The sequence below is a fragment of the Sciurus carolinensis genome, chromosome 2 (assembly GCF_902686445.1).
Source record: "Sciurus carolinensis chromosome 2, mSciCar1.2, whole genome shotgun sequence".
NCBI classification, from domain to species: Eukaryota; Metazoa; Chordata; class Mammalia; order Rodentia; family Sciuridae; genus Sciurus; species Sciurus carolinensis.
Window position 1 is genome coordinate 54859509 of NC_062214.1, and position 21831 is coordinate 54881339.

The following is a 21831-nucleotide window of genomic DNA, read 5'->3' on the forward strand; positions in this document are numbered from 1 at the left end:
AGCATGGTGCAGAGAGGCAGAGGGACAGAGTGGTGACCTGCAAGGACATGGACCATCTGATGGCAGGAACCAGCCTAGGTTCATGAGCAGGAGTGAAAAGGAAAGAAAGGCTGAGAAGAGAAGGTCCTCAGAGGCCCCGCCAACTACCATAAAGAACTCACTGTTTTGGAAGAGGAAGAGAGCAGAAAAGGAGGAAGAGCTGTCAAGAGCAGGAACAGGAAGGCCCAATTTAGCCTATGGAATGTTACTTCCTCAGAAATTTCATCAAACCTCACTCTGTTCCCCCACCAAGACAATGATGGAAGATCGGAAGATCGGGCTGCGAGGGGCTAAAGTCTAGGAAGAGACATTCCCCTGGACCTGACCCCTGGGCAGCACAGGAAGTCCTCAGCTCTCCCTCTACCCACCACAAACACCAACCAAGCCCTGCAGCACCAGCCTTGGTTTTTGCTCAGTGGTCTCTGGAGTTAGGGCAGGATGTTTGCTTTATGAGCATCCTCCTGAATCAGAGATCAGACTCTGGAAGCTCTGTCTACCCCAGTACCCTAAGGATGGGCACCTTTAGATTTCCTTGGGGAGCCACAGGTCTGTTTGGCAGGCTGGGGTCAGAGAAGGCAAACCAGGGTCTCTGGGTTCAGTCACTGGGATCCTTTCACAAACAGAGGGGCAAAGACGGGAGACTGTCTTACAGGTGAGCTGTGCCCAATATCTCTTAGGCCTTTTTCTGGACATGTAGAAACCAATATGTATGAAACACTTGCAAAGAGAAGTCTTAAAAACATAAAATCTATGTTTTAAAAGAATGAGACTTGGTATCCAGTTACAAGTAATCAAAATACTGATGGAAATTTTACCACCTACATCAAAAGCCTTTAGAATGTGTCTTTGGCTTACTGATTCCCTCTAGAAACATATCCCAAAGAAATAAGGCTGTGGGCAAAATTACCCAAGGATGTTCACCATTCCCTTCTTTACCAGAGAGAAGAGGAAACAACCTAAATGTAGACAGCAGCTAAACAAAATGGTAGTCCAGCTGCTCTAAAGAATAGTATAAGGGGCTGGGGAGATAGCTCAGTCGGTAGAGTGCTTGCCTTGTAAGTATAAGGCCCTGGGTTCGATCCCCAGCACCTACAAAAAAAGAATAGTATAAGTCAGGTATGTGAAACCAAACCTGTAATCCCAGATATCTGGGGGGGCTGAGGCAGGAGGATCACAAATTCAACCAATCTAGGCAATTTAGCAAGTCCCTATCTCAAAGTTTTAAATAAATTAAGAAAGGCTGGGGATGTACCTCAGTGCTTGCCAGTTAAAAGAATACTATACAACTCTTTAGAACAATTCCGAAGAGAATGTTTTAATTAAAAAATTAATTAGCCAGGTACGATGGTACAAGCCTATAATCCCAGTGGCTCAGGAGGCTGAGACAGGAGGATCGAGAGTTCAAAGCCAGCCTCAGCAATTTAGCAAGGCCATAAGCAACTAAGTGAGATCTTATCTCTAAATAAAATGTAAAAAAGGGTTGTGGCTCAGGGGTAAAGTGCCTCTGGGTTCAATCCCTGGTTAAACTTAGTTAATACTGCTAATTAAAAAAAAAAAAAAAAAAAGAACAAGCCTGGCAAACAATATCTCAACTCCCCCCCCCCCCCCCGCACTGGGAATTGAACTCCTCACAATCCTCCTGCCTCAGCCTCCCAAGTTGCTGGAAGTATAGGCATGCACCACCACACCTGGCATGATCTCATCTTATTAAATTAAAAAATATGTTGAAAGGGTATGTACTATCTTTAAATATTAATTTTTTTGCCCGATTATATTTTCTGAATTTTTTGCAATAATCATAAGCCTACTTGTCATAAGAAAAAAATTCAATAAAAGTTATTTTCTAAAAAACAAAAGAAAGTGGACATTCGAATCTAAGGTAACAGGATTTTTTAAAAAAAAATTGGACAGAGGCATCTTAAAACCACCTATAAATATTTTCAAGGTCTAAAAAGTAAAGAGGAATTGGAATCTTCCAGAAGGTCCTAGTGAGTGCAAGCAAGGTAAGCCACTAGCATGGGGCCAAATCCTCCGAAATGTCCATGAATCCTCAAAACCTAATTTTTCTGTAGAAGTCCTTTGAGAAACAATAGGTAAAGTGGGGAGATGGACAGAGGTGGGAAAAGGTGAAGAAAACTCACCTTTCTCCTTGTTTAAGGAAAGGACAGTGGCCATCTCTTTGGACAGTGAACTCAAAGGAGAGTGGGGGAAGAAGGGCTGGCTTCCAACTGAGCCTCTTCTGAAGTTCTACTACTCCAGAGGCTGAGCCGGGAGGGTGTCCTGAGCCCAGGAGTCTGTGGCCAGCCTGGCAAACACAGATCCCCACCTGACCAGGGGAGAGGAGGTGACTTCTGAGCTGTGATTTGTTAATCTAGATGGCAGCAAGGAATGAATTTTTACAACCATGGTAGAAAAGCCCCAAAATAGGGGTTGGAAGAGAAATTCCCCTAAGCTCTGTAATTGAGGCAAAAGAACTCTGCTGATACTACACGGAAGTTTCCTGGATAATGACAGGACACAGGAAGGCAATGGAGCAGAACGCTGGGCATTCAGAGCACTTAGAGCATACACTTACAGGAGTCTGCCTTTGCTAAGAGGGACGCCCTGGAGCCCAAGGAAGGAAAATTCCACAGGATATGGACTTAATTATTCAAGCGTCAAGAAAACCTGAGAGGCAACAGAGAAATGGCTGAGCATCTCCAGTTCTTTATGATTGAGAGCCAAAAGCTTTAAAGTATGTCTCAAATATCAAAATGCATCCATTTGGGAAATGTTTATCGGGTGCCTCCCAACCACTCCTCCATTCAGCAAATAAGTAGGTGTGAAATTTACATGGGGATGGCACTACATTGTTCAACACATTTCCACAGTTGGGCACAGAGGCACATGCCTATAGAGATAGGCGCATGCCTATCAGAGACTCAGGAGGCTGAGGCAGGAGGATTGCAAGTTTCAAGGCTGACCTCAGCAAATTAGACAAGCCTTCAGCAACTTAGCTGGACCCTGTCTTGACATATTTAAAAAAAGGGGGGGGGGTATAATTCAGTGGTAAAGTGCCCCTGTGTTCAAGCCCCAGTAACAACAAAAAGACACTTCTACTTTCACTAACCAAATAAACAAAAATGGGCAGCATGAACCATTCGGTGCATCCCTTGTAGAGATGCCACACAGCACAATGACAGGGTGTTGAGACACCAATGCAGGCATTTCCTGCCCTCCATGAGCATTCCTCAGCCCCAAAGGACCCTGCTTATTTCTTAAGAAACAAGGATTCCAACTTAGAAAATAAATATGACACTGCACACGAGGACAGCTGGTGCTGGATGATTTTGTATCTCTTAAAGACATCAGATTCTTCCCCCGGGTGAAGCTGTAGCCTATAAATTATAGTCTCGTATTATATATGTCCAACACCTTTAGCTTTGTTCTCTATACAACATTTCTCTTCAGCTAAGAGGAAGTAGTCAATACCCTATTTTGAAAAATGATGCAGGTGTCTCTGTAAGACAAATTAAAAAAATATGCACCTCTCCCTCCCTTTAATTAAAGAGATGCCTTCCAATGGTACCTCTAGATAGAAAAATATTTTACAGTTATTCTTCCAGAACCTTCCAAGTACTAAGTGCCTTTAGTCCTGAAAACTTCCCTGCCATAAAACAAAGTGAAGGCACCAGCTAAGGGCACCAGGAAGTGCTCCCTCAGCACCTGGCAGCGGCTGGTACCTACCTGAGGCCAGTTGACAAGCATAATAAAAGCTCTTTTGAAATAATACTAAAGTTCAGACATTCTGATAAAAGCTGGGAACTTCAAAGGTAGGACTGCAGAGCCCATCTCTAATCCTCCTCCTCATTTCTGAGGTAGCAGGCCGGGTTCTGGGCTTGTCTTTGCCACCTACTGCCTGAGCTCTGCCCTGTAGACACAAGCTGCTGGAGACCTGAGTGGAAGTTTGCACTCACTCCTTTGGGAGGGGTGGGCCTTGGCAAGGGGGTACAGTAATGGTGTATGGCCAGTGGTCCTTGACCAGTTAAATGCTCGTTAAAAGGAAAAGAAAAAAATGGAAAACACTGATCTAGAGAGAGGAGCCCAGTGGCTATGGAGTTGGAACTGGATTTAATGCCAGATTCCAAGGCTAACTCTGTGAATTTGGACAAGTCATTTCAGACTTCTGAGCTTCAGTTTCTTAGCCTATAAAAATGGTAACCTCACACAGGTTGCAGAAGGAAGTAAATCAAGTGACCTATGTGAAAATGCAGAACAAAGCTGGGAGCCTTCTCTTCCTCTCTTCCCTTCTTTCTATCTCAAATTCCATATAAATATGTATGTGTGTGCGCGCGTGTGTGTGGATATACATACACACATATATGTGTATGTATGTGTGTGTGTGTGTATGTATATATATTTAATGCCAGGTGTGTTGGTGCACACCTGCAAACCCAGCTACTTGGGAGGCTAAGGCAGGAGGACCTCAAGTTCCAGGCCAGCCTGGGTAATTTAGCAAGACTCTATCTCAAAATAAAATTAAAAGGGCTGGGAATGTAGCTCAAAGGCAGAATGCTGGCCTAGCATGTGTGAGGACCCGGGATTAATCCCCAGTAACACACACACACACACACACATGTGCACACAAAGATTTTAGCTCATTCACAGTGTTCTCTGGCACATGATGGGCTTTCATACTCTTTCTTACAGTTGCATGGAATTGCATTGGAAGGGTGGTAGGATACTTTATTTACCATTTCTCTACTGACAGACACTTTTGTTTTTCTCCTTTCATTTTTTTATTTTTTGCTTTTACAAGCATTGATACAATGATCTTTAAAAATGTATCATTTTGTATGTGTGCTCATATCTACAAGAGAAATTCCCAGAAGTGGAATTACTTGTATACTTTTAATTTTAATACATACTGTCACAACTATCTCTATACACTTTGTACTGGTTTATGTGTCTATCATCATTAGGAGGGTATCTGTTTCCCACTGTCACATCTCTGGAATAAACTTATGTTTCTTTTGTTGCTAGTGGGCTGAACATGCTTTCATATGGTTAAGAATCATTTGTATTTCCTTTTCTCTGAGCTATCCACAGTCTTAGCTTACTTTAAACATGCTTAGCATGTTTGAGGCCCTGGGTTCAGCCCCAGCAAAAAAAAAAGAAAAAAGAAAAAAAAATTGATACACCTTTTCTTATTGATTTGTAGAAGCTCTTTAGATATTGAAGAAATGAGTTATATGATATGTTGCAAAAATGTTTTCCCAGTTTTGAGAACTGATTTAGCCACACAAAAATTCTCTATCCACTGGGCACCGTGGAACATGCCTGTAATCTCAGCAGTTCCAAAGGCTAAGGCAGGAGGATCGTGAGTTCAAAGCCAGCCTCAGCAAAAGTGAGACATTAAGTAACTCAAGAAGACCCTGTCTCTAAATAAAATACAAAATAGGGCTGGGATGTGGCTCAGTGGCCAAGTCCCCCTGAGTTCAATCCCCAGTACCTCCCCCGCAAAAAAAAAATTCTCTTATCTGTGTAGGGTCAAATCAAATACATATACTTTTTTCTTTTATGGATCTTGGTTTTAAAGTCATACTCATGAAGTATTTTCCTAAATTAATTCTAAAAAATATTTACCATCTTTAATCCATCACTTTTGTTCATTTATTAATAGCCATCTTAAGTCAAATAGTTTAGAATTTCACCAAGTGCAGTGGTACATGCTTATAATCCCATCTCAAGAGGCTAGACAAGAGGACTGCACATTTGAGGCCAGCCTGGGCAACCTACTGATATGCTGACTCAAAATAAAAAAAAAAAAGCGTTGGGGATGCAGCTCAGCGGTAGAGTGCCCTGGGTTCAATCCCCAGCACCATAAATATATAAGTAATTGTTTAAAATGTCATCTTTATATTAATTTACTTCATTCCCCCCCAAGTGCTGGGGATTGAACACAGGTCCTTATGCATACTAAGTAAATGTTCTGCCACTGAACTACATTACCAGTAAGTTAACATAAAATACATAAAAAGAAAGTATGTATTTTATATTTACTTTGAAGTCCCTCTTTTCTCTTTTCTAATTCATGACCAGTTACCTCATAATTATACTCTTTCTTTCCACAGCCCTCCAATCCTTCATCCTATTTATGAGCCAAGAGTTGATGATCCATGATATTGCAACTAACAGTCTAAGATGCACTGAATCTCAGTATCTTAGAGCAAGTAGAGACCTTGGAAGCATCTTTTCATTTTAGAACTAAGGACACTGAGATCCAAACCGTCTGGACTTGCTCAAGATCATGGGACTGGTTAGTCTTACAATTTTTTCTTATTACTATTCAAGAAGAAGAAAAATATTGATCTTGCTATAAATTCTGTTTCATCAATAGACAGCTATTAAAGTACTCTCCCCAACAGTAAGCCAGGCACTGAGGCTCCAGAAATAAACAACACAGCTTTGAGCTCTCAAAAAGCTCAAAGTCCAGTGTGGGGACTGATCACCTATACCTACAGACCAATAGGTAAGGCAATGGTGGCCTAGAAATGTGGAAAGTTTACCTGATTCTGCAAGGGATGGCATGGAAGAGACTCAGACGATACCATTTTTAATTGGGCCTGACATGATTAGGGCTTTGAGCAAAAACTGAGAGAAAGCATTTGGCAATAAGGCAGTAACAGGACAAAGCAGGGTGTCTGGTGATACACAGTCAGGAAGGAAGTAATCTGGCTAGTGTTAGTTGTGGGTGGAAGGAAAAAAAATGGTTCCTTTGAGAATCTGTGGTCACTGGATTTAGGCCCCCAAATTGCAAGTGAAGAATTATAAATTAATGAATCCTTCAGGTATGTGGTAGGGGGAAACATACATTTTCCCTAGAAAAAAGTTTTCTACTCTTACACCTCAAAGAATCCTCACAGACAGAGAATTCTAACTAATATAAACTCACAATAAAAAAAAATCACAAAACACCAAAGGAAAAGAAGCCCTCATGAGTGAGAATCGGCAAAAAGCACCTAACAACAGAACTATACCTACAAATACTGCATACAAATTAAGGATGTTCAATATGATTGAACAAATAACATGGGGAATTAAAAAGACAAGTTTGTATAAGAGTTTTAAAAACAAAATATAACACACACACAAAAAAGATGACAACCAAACATATTTGAAAAAGAAAAAAATAGAAACACTGGGGCTGAGAATGTGGCTCAGTGGTAGAGCACTTGCCTAGAATGAGTAAGGCCCTGGATTCCATGCCCAGCACTGCAAACAAAACAAAATAGAAACACGGAAGTAATATGATCAACCAAACCAGATTAAAAACTGAATGGATGAGCATCAGAAATAATAATTGTAGTGAGTTACAACACATCAAACAAAGGTGGGCACAGTAGCATGTACGTAGTCCCAGGTACTTAGAATGCACAGGCAAAAGGCTCACTTAAGCCTAGGAGTTTGAAGCCAGCCTGGGCAACACACTGACACACTGTCTCAAAACAAAACAAAACAAAACAAAACAAAACAAAACAAAACAAAACATCAGATAGGGGCTGGGGAGATAGCTCAGTCGGTAGAGTGCTTGCCTCGCAAGCACAAGACCCTGGGTTCAATCCCCAGCACCCATAAAAAAAAAAAAAAAAAAAAAAAAAAAAAAAACAGATAAATTGTATCTGTAAGTTAAAACTAAAACTAAAAATACACAAATGGAAGGGGTAAACAGAAGATTAGAGATAACAATAAGGAGACTTAGGGAAATAGAAGAAATAAGAAATCACCCATAAAACATCCAAAATAAGAAAAATATTGGAAATGAAAAGGAAGTTAAGAAAGTCAGGTGCAGTAGTGTACAGCTGTACTCTCCACTACTGAGGAGGCTGGGGTAGGAGGATTGCAAGTTCAAGGCCTGTCTGGGCAACTCAGTGAGACCTGTCTGGGCAACTCAGTGAGACCGTCTCAAAATAAAAGCTCAGTGGTAGAGGGCCTGTCCAGCATATGCAAGGCCCTGGATTTACTCCCTGGATTTACTCCCCAGCACAGGAAAAAAAAAAAAAAAGGAATAAGTTAGGAAACACAAAGAAATAATAGAATAAGATTTAATATACACAAAAATAAAATATAATATACATCTAGTTGGAGTTCCCAAAAGAGACAGTAGAGAGAGAGATAATGATTAGAAATAATATTCAAAGAGCTAATGGCTAAAAACATTCTAGAACTGATGGAAGTCATTAATGGTTAGCTTTGGGAAATCCACTGAATCCTTAGCTAAATGAGATAAAACCCATTCCTCAGTACATTTACAGTGAGTTAAATGTACATAAGATGGTAGAAAACTGCCTGTCCATGCTAAAAGAAAATAACCGTCAAATGAAGAATGTTTTATACCCAATAAAACTATCTTAACTAGAAGAAGGAAATATAATCTCAGTCAAACAGAAACTGAATATTTAGGGGAAAAAAAAACCCCTTCTCCACATAATATTAATGATCCCAGAAAGAATACCTGAGGTGAGCTGTACGTGGTGGCGCATACCTGTAATCCCAGAGGCTTGGGAGGCTGAGGCAGGAAAATGGTGAGTTCAAAGCAGCCTCAGCAACTTAGCAAGGCCCTAAGCAACATAGCAAGATCCTGTTCTCAAAATAAAAAAATAAAATGTGCTGGGGATATGCCTCAGTGGTTAAGTACACCTGGTTTAATCCCTGGTACAAAAAAAAAAAAAAAGAAATATGGGTATACAAAATTGGCAAAACCCTGGAAAATCAAAGCAACGATTGATCATATACATTAAAAACAGCACCCAATCTGTGATTCAAGAGAGAAACAGGATGCAGCTAGACCACTGTATGACAACTGCATCTGAGCAGGGACAGCAGTGACTTCATGTAAAGCATTACAAGGTTCTTGATGTTTTTTGGAAAAACAATGGGGACATCAAGTAACTTTAAACCTTTATGCAGTCTGCATGCATTATAAGAGTAGAAATAAGGTAAGTTCCAAAGTAGTAATGAGGGGAAAAAAATAGTGAAGAAAAATATACCTTTCAATCAATTTAACCCTATTGCCCCATTTATGCAACACCTAAAAAACTTAAATTGAGTAACTATACTGCTACAGTAACTTTGAAATAAATATTTGTTTTTAGAGTTCTATTCTTTTGAGGAAAGTAATAGATGAATGATTACTGATAATATTCATTAATATTAATAATAATAAATTATATAAGCAGGTCTAGATTATGATTTCCAACTATTTTAATGCATCTGTGTGAATTTCATTGAAATATTAACAGAACTGAAAATTTGGGACTTAATGGGTTAAAAGAATAAACAGAAAAAGAACAGATAGCAAGTGTAAAATAAGGTAGTAGAAAAAAATCCAAATATATTCAGAACAAATGTAATTGGCCTGAACTCACTAGGTAGCCAGTCAAACTGGATTAAACAAAAGTAAATCCAGCTCTAGACTGTCTACAAAGAGAGAAGCTGGGTGCAGTGGTGTGCGCCTACAATCCCAGTTACTCTGAGGTAGGAGGGTCACAAGTTCCAGGCCAGCCCTGGCCACTTGTGGAGATCCTGTCTCAAAATAAAAATAAAATGGGATGCAGATGTGGCTCAGTGGTAGCATGCTTTGCCTCACATGTGCAAGGAGAAGAGAGAATGGCAGAAACAGCAGGATCAGAGAGGCAGGAGGAGCACCTGGAGTGACAAGCTAGACCAAGGGTCTTACCTGACTGCAAAATGAGCCACTGAGTTTGATTAGGAGGTGACTGGGAGAGACAGCTGAGTGTGTGAGTTGGTTGAGAGTGGAGAGAGAGAGAGGAAGTGGGGACAGTAAGGGTGGGCTCTTCTTTGTGAAATCCTAGGGTGAAGAGAAGTGACATAGTAGGAGAGACAGGTGTGTCAGCACCCACAGGTGGGAAATCAGGGCCCAGCAGGATGGTGGGTGCCCTGTCCTCTGGAGGCAACCAGGGTAGGACACAGAGGAATAGGAGGAGCTGATGGTGGTCACATGGAGAGTGGCCTAGGTTCCCAGTGGGCAGGGGTGAGTGGGGCTGCCTCAAGGAGGTCTTTGGGGGGAGAGAACAAGAAGAGTTTGGGCTCAGTGGCATACTCCTATAATCCCAGAGGCCTGGAAGGCTGACGCAGGAGGATCAAAGGTCTAGCCCAGCCTCAGCAATTTAGCCAGACCCTATCTAAAAATAATTAAATAAAATAAAAAGGACTGATGATGTAGCTCAGTAGTAAAGTACCCTTGGGTTCAATCTCTAGTACCAAAAAAAAAAAAAAAAAAAAGCAGAATTTCAGAATTGAACTGCTTCTGGGTAAGGGCAAGTCTACAACTGGTCTTGGAGTCTGTGGCTCCTCAGAGGATAGAGCTCTAATAGGAGGTGAGGACTTATGAGCCTGGGGGTTGCAGGATCAGAATCACAAAGTAAGGTTAACCCACCAGCACCATTAGCTTCCAAAGAGGACCTGATGCTTCTCCAGGGGTTGCTGTGGTCCTTGTGAGGACATTCTGATGTAACTCACAATACATCCATTAAATTCTGGCTACTGTTTTACCAAACAAGCAGGACAGCCTTCCCAAGCTGGAAACTCATTACTGCCCTACTGAGAACAGGACTGGGGCTCAGGGTGGCATCCAGGCACTACCCAGGAGACAAATGATGTGTAACCAAAAGTTAGTACAAAAGTTACAGTTTCCCATTTCAATCTGGAGGGTGAACATTCCTGCTTTCTATGTAGTGATCATTCTAACCTCATTTTGAGTCCATAGATATTACACACCAAGGGTAGGGAAGGAAGAAAGGGAAACTAGTTGAGCCACAATGGGATCCCTTATTCTCAGTTTCCAACTGCATCGAAAATCCTTACATTTCCCACCACTCTCTGCATATTCCCAGAAATATATACACAATAGACAGATATATTTAATATCAGAAACTCTTCCACAACAGTGGTTGTCAGGGATAGAACCAAAAGCCCCTCAGAGACCCACTTCTAATAGTCTCTTTACTTCATTTACAAATACAAACAATTATTAAAAAAAATACATACAGATAAAAATTCAAGTTACACAGAAATGAATAAAAGAGAAGACAAAAGGCTTCTGTACTTAGGGTAAGGCACTAGGGATGGGGGAAGGGTCAGGTCTGGGAGATCCACACATTAATTAGTAGGTAATAAAACCAGTTACTTTGCCTTATGATGCTGCTGATTCAACACCCATCTGGCCCTGCTTTGGTACTAACATCTTTTATTCCCTCCCTTTCAGAATCTACCCCAAATTCCTGTTATCACCTCACCCTCCTAATTTAAGGGTACAATTCTTCAAGTGCCTTCCTTCCATTTCTAGAATTTTTAATTTAGTCCATAACACTGCAATGATCTTATTTTCTAATTCTTTGCAAACAAGCCTAAGTTGGGCCAAATAGCAATACAGGTTTCACAGGCTAGTGTGGCAACCTGGCACTGCTCCCCGAGTTACTTCTTTCCTTGGGAAAATCCTTTCTGTTTTTTACACTTACTTATAAGGGGGCGCCTCTGTATTTTAATCTCCATGCTAAAAGAGCACATTCCTCCTTCTGCCTTCCCCCTGAGCAGGAGGCTTTGTGAGCAGCGACCCTGGGGCCTGCCGGGGGTTCTAATCCTGGCGCTGATGTTACTAGGTATGTGATGTCAGAAAAGGTATCCAACCTCAGTGGGCTAACAGACAGTGTATAAAAATGCTTAAAGTTGCTGTAGAAAAAAAGAGCTGAGTGAGGTCAGTGCAGAAAGATATTTGGCTCCAGTTATTGGGGCCGCAGACCCCTTTGAGGCTGGTGAAAGCCTAGGGTTCTCTTCCTAGAAAAGTGCACACATGTAAACCTCAGCAGAGTTTCAGGTACACTGACCCCTGAAGCCCACAAACGCACCACAAGGGTCAAGGACCCTGAATTCCAGTCCTCCCTGCAGACACGTGAGGAGTGCTGGGACAGAACTCTGAGGCGATTCCAGAAGTATCATGTTCCCTCACACGGAACTATTGAGCAGGTTCCTCTCCCCTCACTTGGGTTCCGCTTTTGGCAGAAACATTACACCTCTCTTCCCCAAAGCCCTTTTGACCCTTGCCAGTTTTTCTCTTGCTTCAGTTTAAATCCCCACTGGGTCCCCTTAGGATAATCTCTGGGTGCAACACCGATCCACACACTTTTTTGCAAATTATTTGTATCCTTTTCAAAAGCTCTGGTGATCCACCTAACCTGGTTCTCATCCCCCAACAGAGGGGTCCAGGTCTTTGCCCTCAAAGGGGCATAGAGACAGTATAAACAAGAAAAGCTACAGATCAGAAGAGCCAGGAGGAACCTGTGAGATTAGTAACTCCCTTATTACTTGCCTGAGAAGTGACTTGCCTGAGGTCACCTGACTAGTTCACTCCAAAATTGAGAACCTCCCAGTTCAGTACTTTTTTTTTTCCTGTGGTGCTGGGGATTGAACCCAGGGTTTTGTGCATGTGAAACAAGAACTCTACCAACTGAGCTATATCCCCAGCCCTCAGTTTAGTACTGTGAGTCCACCAGTGCTTCCTAGAGATGATCTTGCACAGGAACCTTGTTAAAATGCAGGTTCAGCAAAACTGCTCAGGGGTCTGAGATTCTGCATTTTTAAAAAGTTCCCAGGTAATGCTGATGCTGCTGGTCCATGGACCACACAGAAAGCAGCCAGGTTTACATTAAGGTTAACAAAAACAATACTACCCTGCTTAATGTCCCCTCCTCACCCCCATCCCTGCCCTTCAGGTGGCTGTATAAATGGCATTTCTTTAGGAAAAAGTCCCTTCCCCCTCCTTGATTATTTGTTCCTCTGCCTCTGAACTTTCTCCTTTGAAGCATTTATGACAACTGTAATTAAAGAGTATTTGTGTAATTATTAGTTTAATGTCTGCCTCCCAGGGAGACTGCAAGCTCCACGAGGACGGGACCAGCACAGTGTCTAGTAAATCACTGACTGTCAGTAAATGAGTAGTTGCTGTGGTCTGTGACAGGCTGGGCCAGCATTCTAGAACAGGAAGGTAAGATTTACACACATGCAAAGCATATTCTGGAAACCTCAAGGCCAACAGTGACATATCTTAGCTGTACTATTCCCACCAGTTTTGAATGTATGCCAACTGGCCTGGGGATATAGCCTAGGGGTAGGGTACATGCTTAGTATGCACAGGCCTTAGATTTGATCCCCAGTAACCTCCTCACCATCAGTACCCATATGTTTATACCAACCAAACTTTCAAGTTGAAAGCAACCTCTTCCAGTAGAAAAAGGTGTCCTAAATCTTTACAGAGTACAAAATTGTCCTGATCTGATACTACCACTCTGCCAGTGGTATAATTAGGCCCTGGAAAATAAATATCCCCTTATAGTCCTCATTGGGTGAACCATGATCAGGCTCTATGAGGGCCCTGGCAGAGGAAGCAGTGGGCATGTTCCATGACCAGCCTCACTCTGCTGCAGACTTACAATTTCTAATTTTTCTTCTTCTTTCTTCTTTCAGTAGAACCCAAAGCTCTGAAGGCTTAGCTCCTTGGCATGGGTAGAGAGTCTGACCACACCATTGTCCTAGGGAGGCAAAGTCTGACACCAGCTCTGTGTCCTTGGACAAGTTACTTAACTCCTCTGTGCTGTTACCCAGGCTACCAAATGAAAATAACAATGTGGGTAGCTAGCACTTGCAAGGACTAAAGGAGATGACACATATAATGCATTTAGCATAATCCAGGCCTAGGACACATCATTATCATTATTCTCTCCATATCTAAGTCCAATTCAAAACCTCTCTATTGTTTTGCACAAGTCTCCACCCAGTGGTTCCACCCATTCAGGATTCACTCTTCCCAGCCCCCTCCTGCCTTACCTGTCTAAAGCTTGTTTGAAACAATGAATCACAGCACAATTCTGCAGCTCCCATCAATCACCTCCCTCCCTGCCTCTGCCTGTGTGTGTCATTCTAGAGTCCTTCTGGAAGGGAAATCCTTTTCCTAATGTCCAGCACACTCATTCAACAAGTATTTATGAAGGGCCTACTATGTACCAGTTTTGCAGGAACTCAGCAATTACCAAAGCAAAGCAAGCACAAAATAAGACGTAAGAAAGAAATCCATATATCCAAATCCACATATATTCAAGACCTCTGCGTAGGTCTACCAGTTCTAATTCACAAATGAAGATCATTTCAGATTTCTGGCCCTTCCTTATGTTCCCATTCTTCTCTGATCAATCTAAATAAACCACCTACAAATATGAAGTATGAAGACATTATCACAGATTAAAAAAAAAAAAAAAAAAAAAAAAGACAATTTGGGACTAAACTTCTATTGCCAGACTTTGAAGAAGTGAGTGTTAACAAAGCCAGAAGCACCCAGTTGCCCAATAGTCACAATGGCCAATCAAATTTTCCAGAACAGTGTGTATAACACATCTGGAAAATACTGTTTACCAGCTCATTCTTTGCAGTGGGCTTGACTGGGGAACCCCAGCAGGATCAGGGACAGTGACCTTGTGAAAGGAGCACTGGAAACAGAGTCTGGAAGCTCAGGTTTGACTGCTGGCCCTGCCATTTACTATGTGGTCCTGGAGCATTTTTCCTGCCTCAGTTTCTTTTAAACAATCTATAAGGTCCTCTTCCAGCTTTAAAGCCAAAAGACTGGGTCAATCATCATTCACTGAGGCCCTGCAGATTCAGAGTCCATAATTCTACCAACTGAGCACTGCTCTGGTACAGACCCATGTGAGATCTGGGGATGACCAAACTGAATGAGAAGCCTGCACCAAGCATCAGTATGGGTCCTATTTCCTCTGAAATGTAACAAACTCTTACTTATCTGTATACTCGATTCTAGTAAGAGGTTGTACTTCTTCCATGTACAACCTTGCTAGAAATATCTCTGGGCCACAAGGTAAACCCAAAATAGAAGTTATGCAAAATCTCTGGTGGTCCCATTAGTCTCCCTTCCTCCAACTGGACAGTAATTCCAGACTCTGTCTCTCTCCTTGTCTCTAGACAGAGGGCCTAAAATAAGTCTCACAGGTAGGAAATGCCTGGTTGGGATGGGAGTGACCTAAGCACAGAACAAATGGCCCACCCACTGTTGGATGAAGACTCACCCAGGACAGTTCTCAGAAGACAAGCAAGAGGCTTAGGAGTGAGCCTCTGTTCCCACTTGAACTCACTGCAGCTCCCTCCACCCACACACAGGCAACCAGGCCAGCCTGGAGGAAGAAAATAGGACCCAAATGCCCATTCCCACTACCCAAAAGGAAGCAACTCTACCCCCAGTATCCTCATGCAGTAAAGCCAGCTCTGCAAGATTACTGAAACGCCAAGATGGCCAGAGCTATAGGTGACCAATTAGAGGTTCTGCTCTAAGACCAGCAGGTGCCTGGCACAGGGTTACATGTAACCTGTGGCTGGAGGGGCAATTGACCAAACGGCCAGGAAAGCCATCGAAAACAATATTAATCTTCAAACAAATAAGAAAGGGATGGTCATACTAGGTCTCGAAAATCAACGAGACAAGCCCATTCACTTTGACATGAATACATTCTAATATTTAATGACAATTAAAGACGATTTTCTTCCCTTCCCCCACCAGGCCCCACTAGTTCTCTGAAGGCCCCTAGTGAAGACATAAGGGAGATGTACCCCCCCTGCACTACACACACACACACACCACAGCCCCTCTACTTGACCGAAATGAACTTTGACTGTTTTTACTTACACGGGTACAAAGGCAGGGCCGAGAGGGCAGCTTCAAAGCTGGCTGGGTGACCCCCAAGAGCGCAAAGTCCTTGGCACACCTGTGGGGGAGTTTAGTGAGTTTCTCAGGTATCCACAGGGACTAGTCATGTCTTCTCTAGGTGGACACTGGTGGAGAGTTTCCATGATTAACAGAAATAAAGACGTTCGGGATACCCTTAGCAGATACAGCACTAGATCCGCAGCTCAAGAGTGGGCCAGGAGGATGCCCCCTCACTGGCAGACCAGGCTCAGGGGGAAGGATCTCACAGTGTCCCGGTGCAAGCGCACCCAGGCTGCTACTAAGACTTGCCGGTTCTCGTGGAGCGTAGAGATGTATTAATGACCGTTTCAGGTTAGTTAAAACCCACACAAGCACCTCCCAGGCCTCTTAAATCTTCCCAAACTACAGTTCAGACTGGAGGGAAGCAGTTGCAGGGACCATAAAAGTCATCTTAAAAGGCAAGTTGGAAAAAAAATAAAAAAAAAAAAAAAAAAAAAAACCCGATACGCACTAGTTAACAAGTCCGCGATTAGGGTGGCGGTAGCACAGGGGCCGATCTGTGGGATCTGCGCGCCTGGGGTGGAGATACAGGGGCTGCCCTGGCGGTCCCCGAGCCTCCGCGCCCACCTGGCAGGCTGGGCCCCCCACGATCTGACGCCGGCGATCACGCCCCACAGCTCCGTCCAATTAGGAAAATGACCGCGAGGAGACGGAAAGAGGGCGACGAGGAGGGGGGTTGAGCCACGGGAGGCTGAAGACCGACCATGGGGACCCCACCCGCCATTCCCCCCACAGTCGGCGAGTGCCTTCAACAGGTTCCGGCCCCGGACGCAATGACTCGGGTCGGGTGTGGGTCCCGCAACGCCCAGCTCAAGGCGGCCGGCTGCCCTCGGGGGCGCCCCAACACCCCCAGCTGCGCGCTCAGCCCTCCCCCATCACGGCCAGCGGGGACGCGCAGCAACCCCACCCGCTCGGAGAGTAAAGTTTGTGGGCAGCCGCAGGGGCGGGGCGGCGAGGGGGTGAAACTTTGAGTCCCGGGCCGGGTGCGGGGGGAGCGCACCGAGCGCCCGGACGCCCACGTGCGGTCCGGAGCGCCGCCGCCGCCGCCCCGGCCTCCCTCTCCGCCGCCGCCGCCGCGGCGCTTTCCTTTCATTTTTGCTTCTCTCTCTCTCCCTCTCTCTCTCTCTCTCTCTCTCTCTCTCTCTCATTCGCGCGCTCTCCTCGCTCTCGCCCTCTTTCGCTCTCTCCCTCCCTCCTTCCCTTCCCCCTCTCCCTCCTTCCCTCCCCCCCCCCCCGGACGCCATCTCTCCCTCTCTTTCCCCGGCTCTCCCTCTCTCCCTCCAGCTCTCCGGCATGAGGGAATGTGGAAGTGAAAGGAAAAGACGACATGTTTGCAGCGCGGCGCGGGCCTGCGCGCGGCCGTCCCCGGGGAGAGGCGGGGGGCGGGTCGGCCGCGGCCGCAGCGACCCACCCCCGCGCCCCCCGCGCCCCAGCCGGCGGGCTGCCTGGGCTGCCGGGCCGGGGGCTGTGGGCCGCTCGGGACACTCACCCTGGGTCCGGGCGCGGCTCCTGCGCGGGGCCCTCGGCGGGCCGGGCCGGGCCGGGCCGGGGGCTCCTGCTGCCCACCGCCCGGGCTGCTGCTGCGCGCCCGCCTCCACGCGCGCCCGCCGCCTGCGCCTGCCGCCCTCCCTCCGGCTCCTCTCTTTCTCTCTCTCCCCCTCTCTCTCCCTCTCCTCTCTCGCTCGCTCTCTCGCTCGCGCTCTCTCCCTCCCTGGAAGAAGGGAATGAGGCAGGGCTGACGTGAAGGGATGCAAAACAGCTCCTCCTAACCCAGCTCGCAGAGGAAGAGAGACAGAAAAGCAGCCCTTTTATCTCTCTTTTGTTTTCTCACTTCCTTCCCCCCCCAACACCCCCCTCTTGTCAGCCCAAGTTTTCTTTTTCTCTTTCTACCGCAGAGAGGATTTTTCTTCCTTTCTTTCTCTTTCTCTCGGTTCAACTCTCCTACTCGAATTCAAAAGCCTGGAGGGTTTTTTCCCCCTCTCTCTTTTCTTCCCTCTTTTCTTCCTTCTTCCTCCTTTCTTATTTCTCTAAAAGGGTTTTGTTTGCTGTGGGAGTTTCGTTTGAAAATCAAGTCACGCCTTTTTTTTCCTTCTTTTCTCTCTCTCTTTTCTCTCCTCAGCAGAAAAGGGGAACAAAGATTAACGAGCGGGGGAGAAGGGAGCGTCAGAACCTCGCATGGAAATGGGGGGGCCGGCCCTGCCCGGCACAAAGGGGCCCAGGGGCCCCGACCCCCCGGGAAGCCTGGGGGTCCCCCCCCGGAGGGAGTCAGTGGGGTGGGGGTGTAGTTCCTGGGTTCCCGATCCTTACGAAGTACGGACTGGGGGCCCCGGGTCGGTCCTCCCCAGCCAGAGGTGGGAGGCTGGGTGTGTTCTTCACTTATATATTTTTAAAGTAGGCAGATGGGCTTGGAGCAAACATCCCCGCAGATCTCTGAACAGTAAGAGAGCCTTTAAACAGCTGTTAGCAGAGCCCTGGACGGCCAGAACCGAGGGAGCGGCGCAGGCTGCGAGCGCCAGGCCCGGGCGGGAAGGGGCTCCGAGGAGCCGCAGGGATGGCCCCTCGCAGGGTTCCCAAGCCCTTGGCCTGGGCCTCGGCCCGGGACGCAGTGCTGGGGGGCGCCGAGGCGTGGCCGTTCGCCGTACGCCGCTCCGGCCCCTTACGGCGGCTCCCGCAAGGCCGTGGGGTCCGGCGCAGCTTTGGCCTTCTCCCAGCTCTGGGGCAGGCCGGACACCCGGCCTCCAACCTCCAGAACCCCCTCCACTCAGAGCCGCTTCTCAACTCCGACGCAGGGCCGGTCCTGAGCCGGCGGAGAGAGCCGCCACGAAGGGTCAATTATTCATGGGGCGCCTGGGCGTACTCCCAAGACCTGCTCTGTCCTCGGCTTCTCCGGAGAAGTGGGGAGAAGACGGGGGAAAAGTTCCCAGAGCAAAGTTGGTCACATTTCTTATTTTCCCAAGTAAGTATTGAGCACCTGCTGGATGCCTGGCCCTTGGAGTGGGGCTGCAACGGGGGAGGGAGGGAGAAACGTGAGGTCTTGGTGGGCCCCCAAGAGTTTCCGCTGGAAACAATGCGAAGGAGCCTGACGCTCAGGACCAGGTCACCGGGAAGAAGGAAAGCCTGGATTCTCTCCCCCCTCCTCTCTTCCTTCCCCTTCCCTTCCTCCCGGCTGCATCTCCTTGGCTCCACCCCTTCTCCTCATCAATTCCTCCCACACTTCCCTGCTCTCCCTGGCTTTTCACTGGAGGGTCCCTTCTCCCAGCGAGGAGCAGATGCTGAGCCCCATTGTCTCTCCCCCAATGACTGCAGCCTCCCAGGGACAGGACCTGCCACTCCTCACCCCTCCCCCAAGCCCGGAGGCCTGGGCCTTTAGAGACTGGAGCCCCAAGGCCACTGCCCCTCGCCCCACCCTACACCAGTTCTTGGTGCTGTGAGCAATGACTCCAGTCACTCAGAACATGATTTATTTCTCACTAGGAGTGAGAAAACAGAAGCCAGAGAGTTTGCTTCAGCAAGAAAGACACCATGATTTTGACATCAGCACATTGAGCCCCCAATGACTCCAGAACCTTCCTGCATGCCCTGTTAAGAGAGTGCTCAGGACACTCTCTTTAGGGCCTGCAGAAGTCACATTTCTGTCATTACCTGCCCCTCCTGCTAAATACACCAAAACTGTAACCTCTAAACAAAGCAAAACACAGCTCTGATACTCAAGCATTCATTCAACAAATTCTTGCTAAGTACCTACTCTGCACCAGCTAGTGTACTAGGTACTAAGCACCTAACCAACAGCAAGACAGGGTCCTTGATATGGCTTCACAAGACAGAAGGGGAAGAAGCAAGAAAAAATACATAATGTATACAAGGGTAAACTAAGAAAATACCTAAAGGGGTGACTGACCTGGGGTGTTCCTGGAAGGCTTCCTGGAGGAGGCTACATCTAGATAAGGAGACCTATGTCAGACAATGCATGGGAGGAAATAGCCTGTCCCCAAGGCAAGAGAGAACCTTAGAGGTTCTTGGAATTGTTAAGAGTTCCAGTACTTGTTGCAGCAGAGAGTACCTGGGGGGATGGGGGGTGAGGAGGGTTAGGGCACAAGTAGGGGACAAGGAGGGGAAATGTTCAAATTTTAGTCTCTTCCACTTACAAACTTCATGAACTTGGGTGACTAACAGTGACTCAGTTTCCTCACCTATAAAATGGGAGTAAGAAGACCTGTGGGTTGCAGAAAGGATTTATGTTTAAGTGCCCAGGCTTGTTTGCTGAATATCCTTGGGTAGATCAACCACTCCATGTCTAAATTTTCTTGTCTGTAAAATGGGGATGAAGACACATGCTTCACAAAGTTTGTAAGACTTAAACAAGCCCACACCTAAATTGGTGTTTTGTACATAAGCACCAGTACGTGGTAGCTTCTGTTCATGATTACTATAAATGAGGGAGTGACAGGGAGATGCCCTTACAACCTGAATTCAAGATTATTGGTTTAAGTCTGAGTGACTCACCGGGCCAGAAACCAGATGAGCTGGCTGTGGAGGAAGCTTTCCTTCAAAATTTCCTTCGTCCCAGCAGGTAGCAGGGTTGAGGAAGACACGCATCTGTTTGAGATAGCATCTCAAAAACATGACCAGAATGAATGACTGTGGTTAAGAAGGCCAAACCCTCTTCTTGAGGAAGAGGGTGGGCCTTGTAAAATCCAAAAAGAAGCAGGCACTTGGCTGTGTTTGCTCAGGTGAGAGTAGACACAGAAGTTCCCACTGGGTTTGTGTGTCAGTGTTGCGGGGACAGGTACTGACTCTTCCAGAGCCCATGTTAAATCTCTTAAAACCTTTACATGGGGTCCTGGTTCTCCAAACAACCTGCCAATGAATGATGAACGTTACACCAGCAAAATGCCCCCTGGATCCAGGCAGACACCAGTGTTGCAGTTCTTGTGTTGTAAACATTTTACTCTTCTATTATTTCTTTATAGCACAAAGTCATTGTAAAAGAATTTGAAAATCAACTAAGCAAAACTGAAAAAGAACCACATGCAGACATTATGTTTTGGCATATAACCTTGGACATTGTATATCCCCATATCTACATGTAAATGCATATAATAAAATATACAAAATAAATGTTGTTAAACAAATGATTGTACACGTAAATGTTATTTTTACAAAATAAAAAAATTGGCATAACATCGTACCTACTGAATTGCAACCACTTTCACCAAGTAACATGTCACAGATATCTTTTCCTATGTATAAACATCTATATTATCATTCTTTGCAAATATTATTCTGTAGTATGCATGTATCCTAATATTTTTAATGATACTTGAGACATGAACTAAGGGGTGGCTTTACCTCTGAGCTACATCCCCAGTCCTTTTTATTTTTTATTTTGAAACAGGGTCTTACTAAATTGCTCAGGCAAGCCTTGAACTTGAGATCCTCCTGCCTCAATCTCCAGAGTCATTATGCCCAGTTCAGATTTTCACTTTTATGACGCTACTATGATAAACGTTTTGTTTCTTTTCTCTTTTCTTTTCTTTTCTTTTCTTTTCTTTCCTTCCTTTCTTTTCTTTTCTTTTCTTTCTTTTCTTTTCTTTCTTTTCTTTTCTTTTCTTTTCTTTTCTTTTCTTTTCTTTTCTTTTCTCTCTTCTTTTTTTGTACCAGGGATAGAACCTGGGGGCACTTAACCACTGAGCCATGTCCCTAGCCCTTTTTATTTTTATTTTGAGAAAGGATCTCACTAAATTCTTTAGGGACTCACTAAATTGAGGCTGTCTGAATTTGCAATCCTCCTGCATCAGCTTCCTGATCTGCTAGGATTACAGGTATACACCACTGCACCCAGCAGGTAAACATTCTCATACAGTCTCCTTTGTGCCAGGCTAGGATAATATTTTATATGAGGTAGGTGTCATCATTTTACAGATAAGGAAACGAGGAACCCCCCCCCACACACACACAAAATCTTA

At 45.3% G+C, this 21831-nt stretch overlaps 2 protein-coding genes across 4 annotated transcripts in view; one reads left to right on the top strand and one right to left on the bottom strand.

Annotated features, from left to right (window-relative positions):
- Znf710 (zinc finger protein 710) overlaps window positions 1–17893 on the bottom strand; it is a 69517-nt gene extending 51624 nt beyond the window's left edge. Inside the window, exons 1-2 of one of the 3 annotated variants that reach the window (XM_047538635.1) lie at window positions 17355–17893; window positions 15785–15863 (exon numbers count right to left, since the gene is read on the bottom strand). The gene's annotated coding sequence lies outside the window, so the exon portion shown is untranslated. Of the gene's footprint in view, window positions 1–15784; window positions 16196–17354 lie in introns of those variants that run through there. The other 2 variants (XM_047538634.1, XM_047538633.1) reach the window with 2 other exon arrangements.
- LOC124976038 (uncharacterized) lies at window positions 16436–19927 on the top strand. The gene is made up of 2 exons (XM_047538638.1): window positions 16436–16783; window positions 18655–19927. Exons 1-2 carry the CDS (start codon window positions 16570–16572, stop codon window positions 19233–19235), a joined length of 795 nt encoding a protein of 264 aa, XP_047394594.1. The 5' UTR covers window positions 16436–16569; the 3' UTR covers window positions 19236–19927.
- The last annotated feature ends 1904 nt before the right edge of the window (window positions 19928–21831 follow it).

Excerpts from the sequence above, each read along its gene's own strand:
- LOC124976038 (XM_047538638.1), top strand. The coding sequence starts at position 16,570 with ATGGGGACCCCACCCGCCATTCCCCCCACAGTCGGCGAGTGCCTTCAA. Across the intron at positions 16,784-18,654 it reads CAACCCCACCCGCTCGGAGA|GGCCGGTCCTGAGCCGGCGG; the intron begins GTAAAGTTTGTG and ends ACTCCGACGCAG.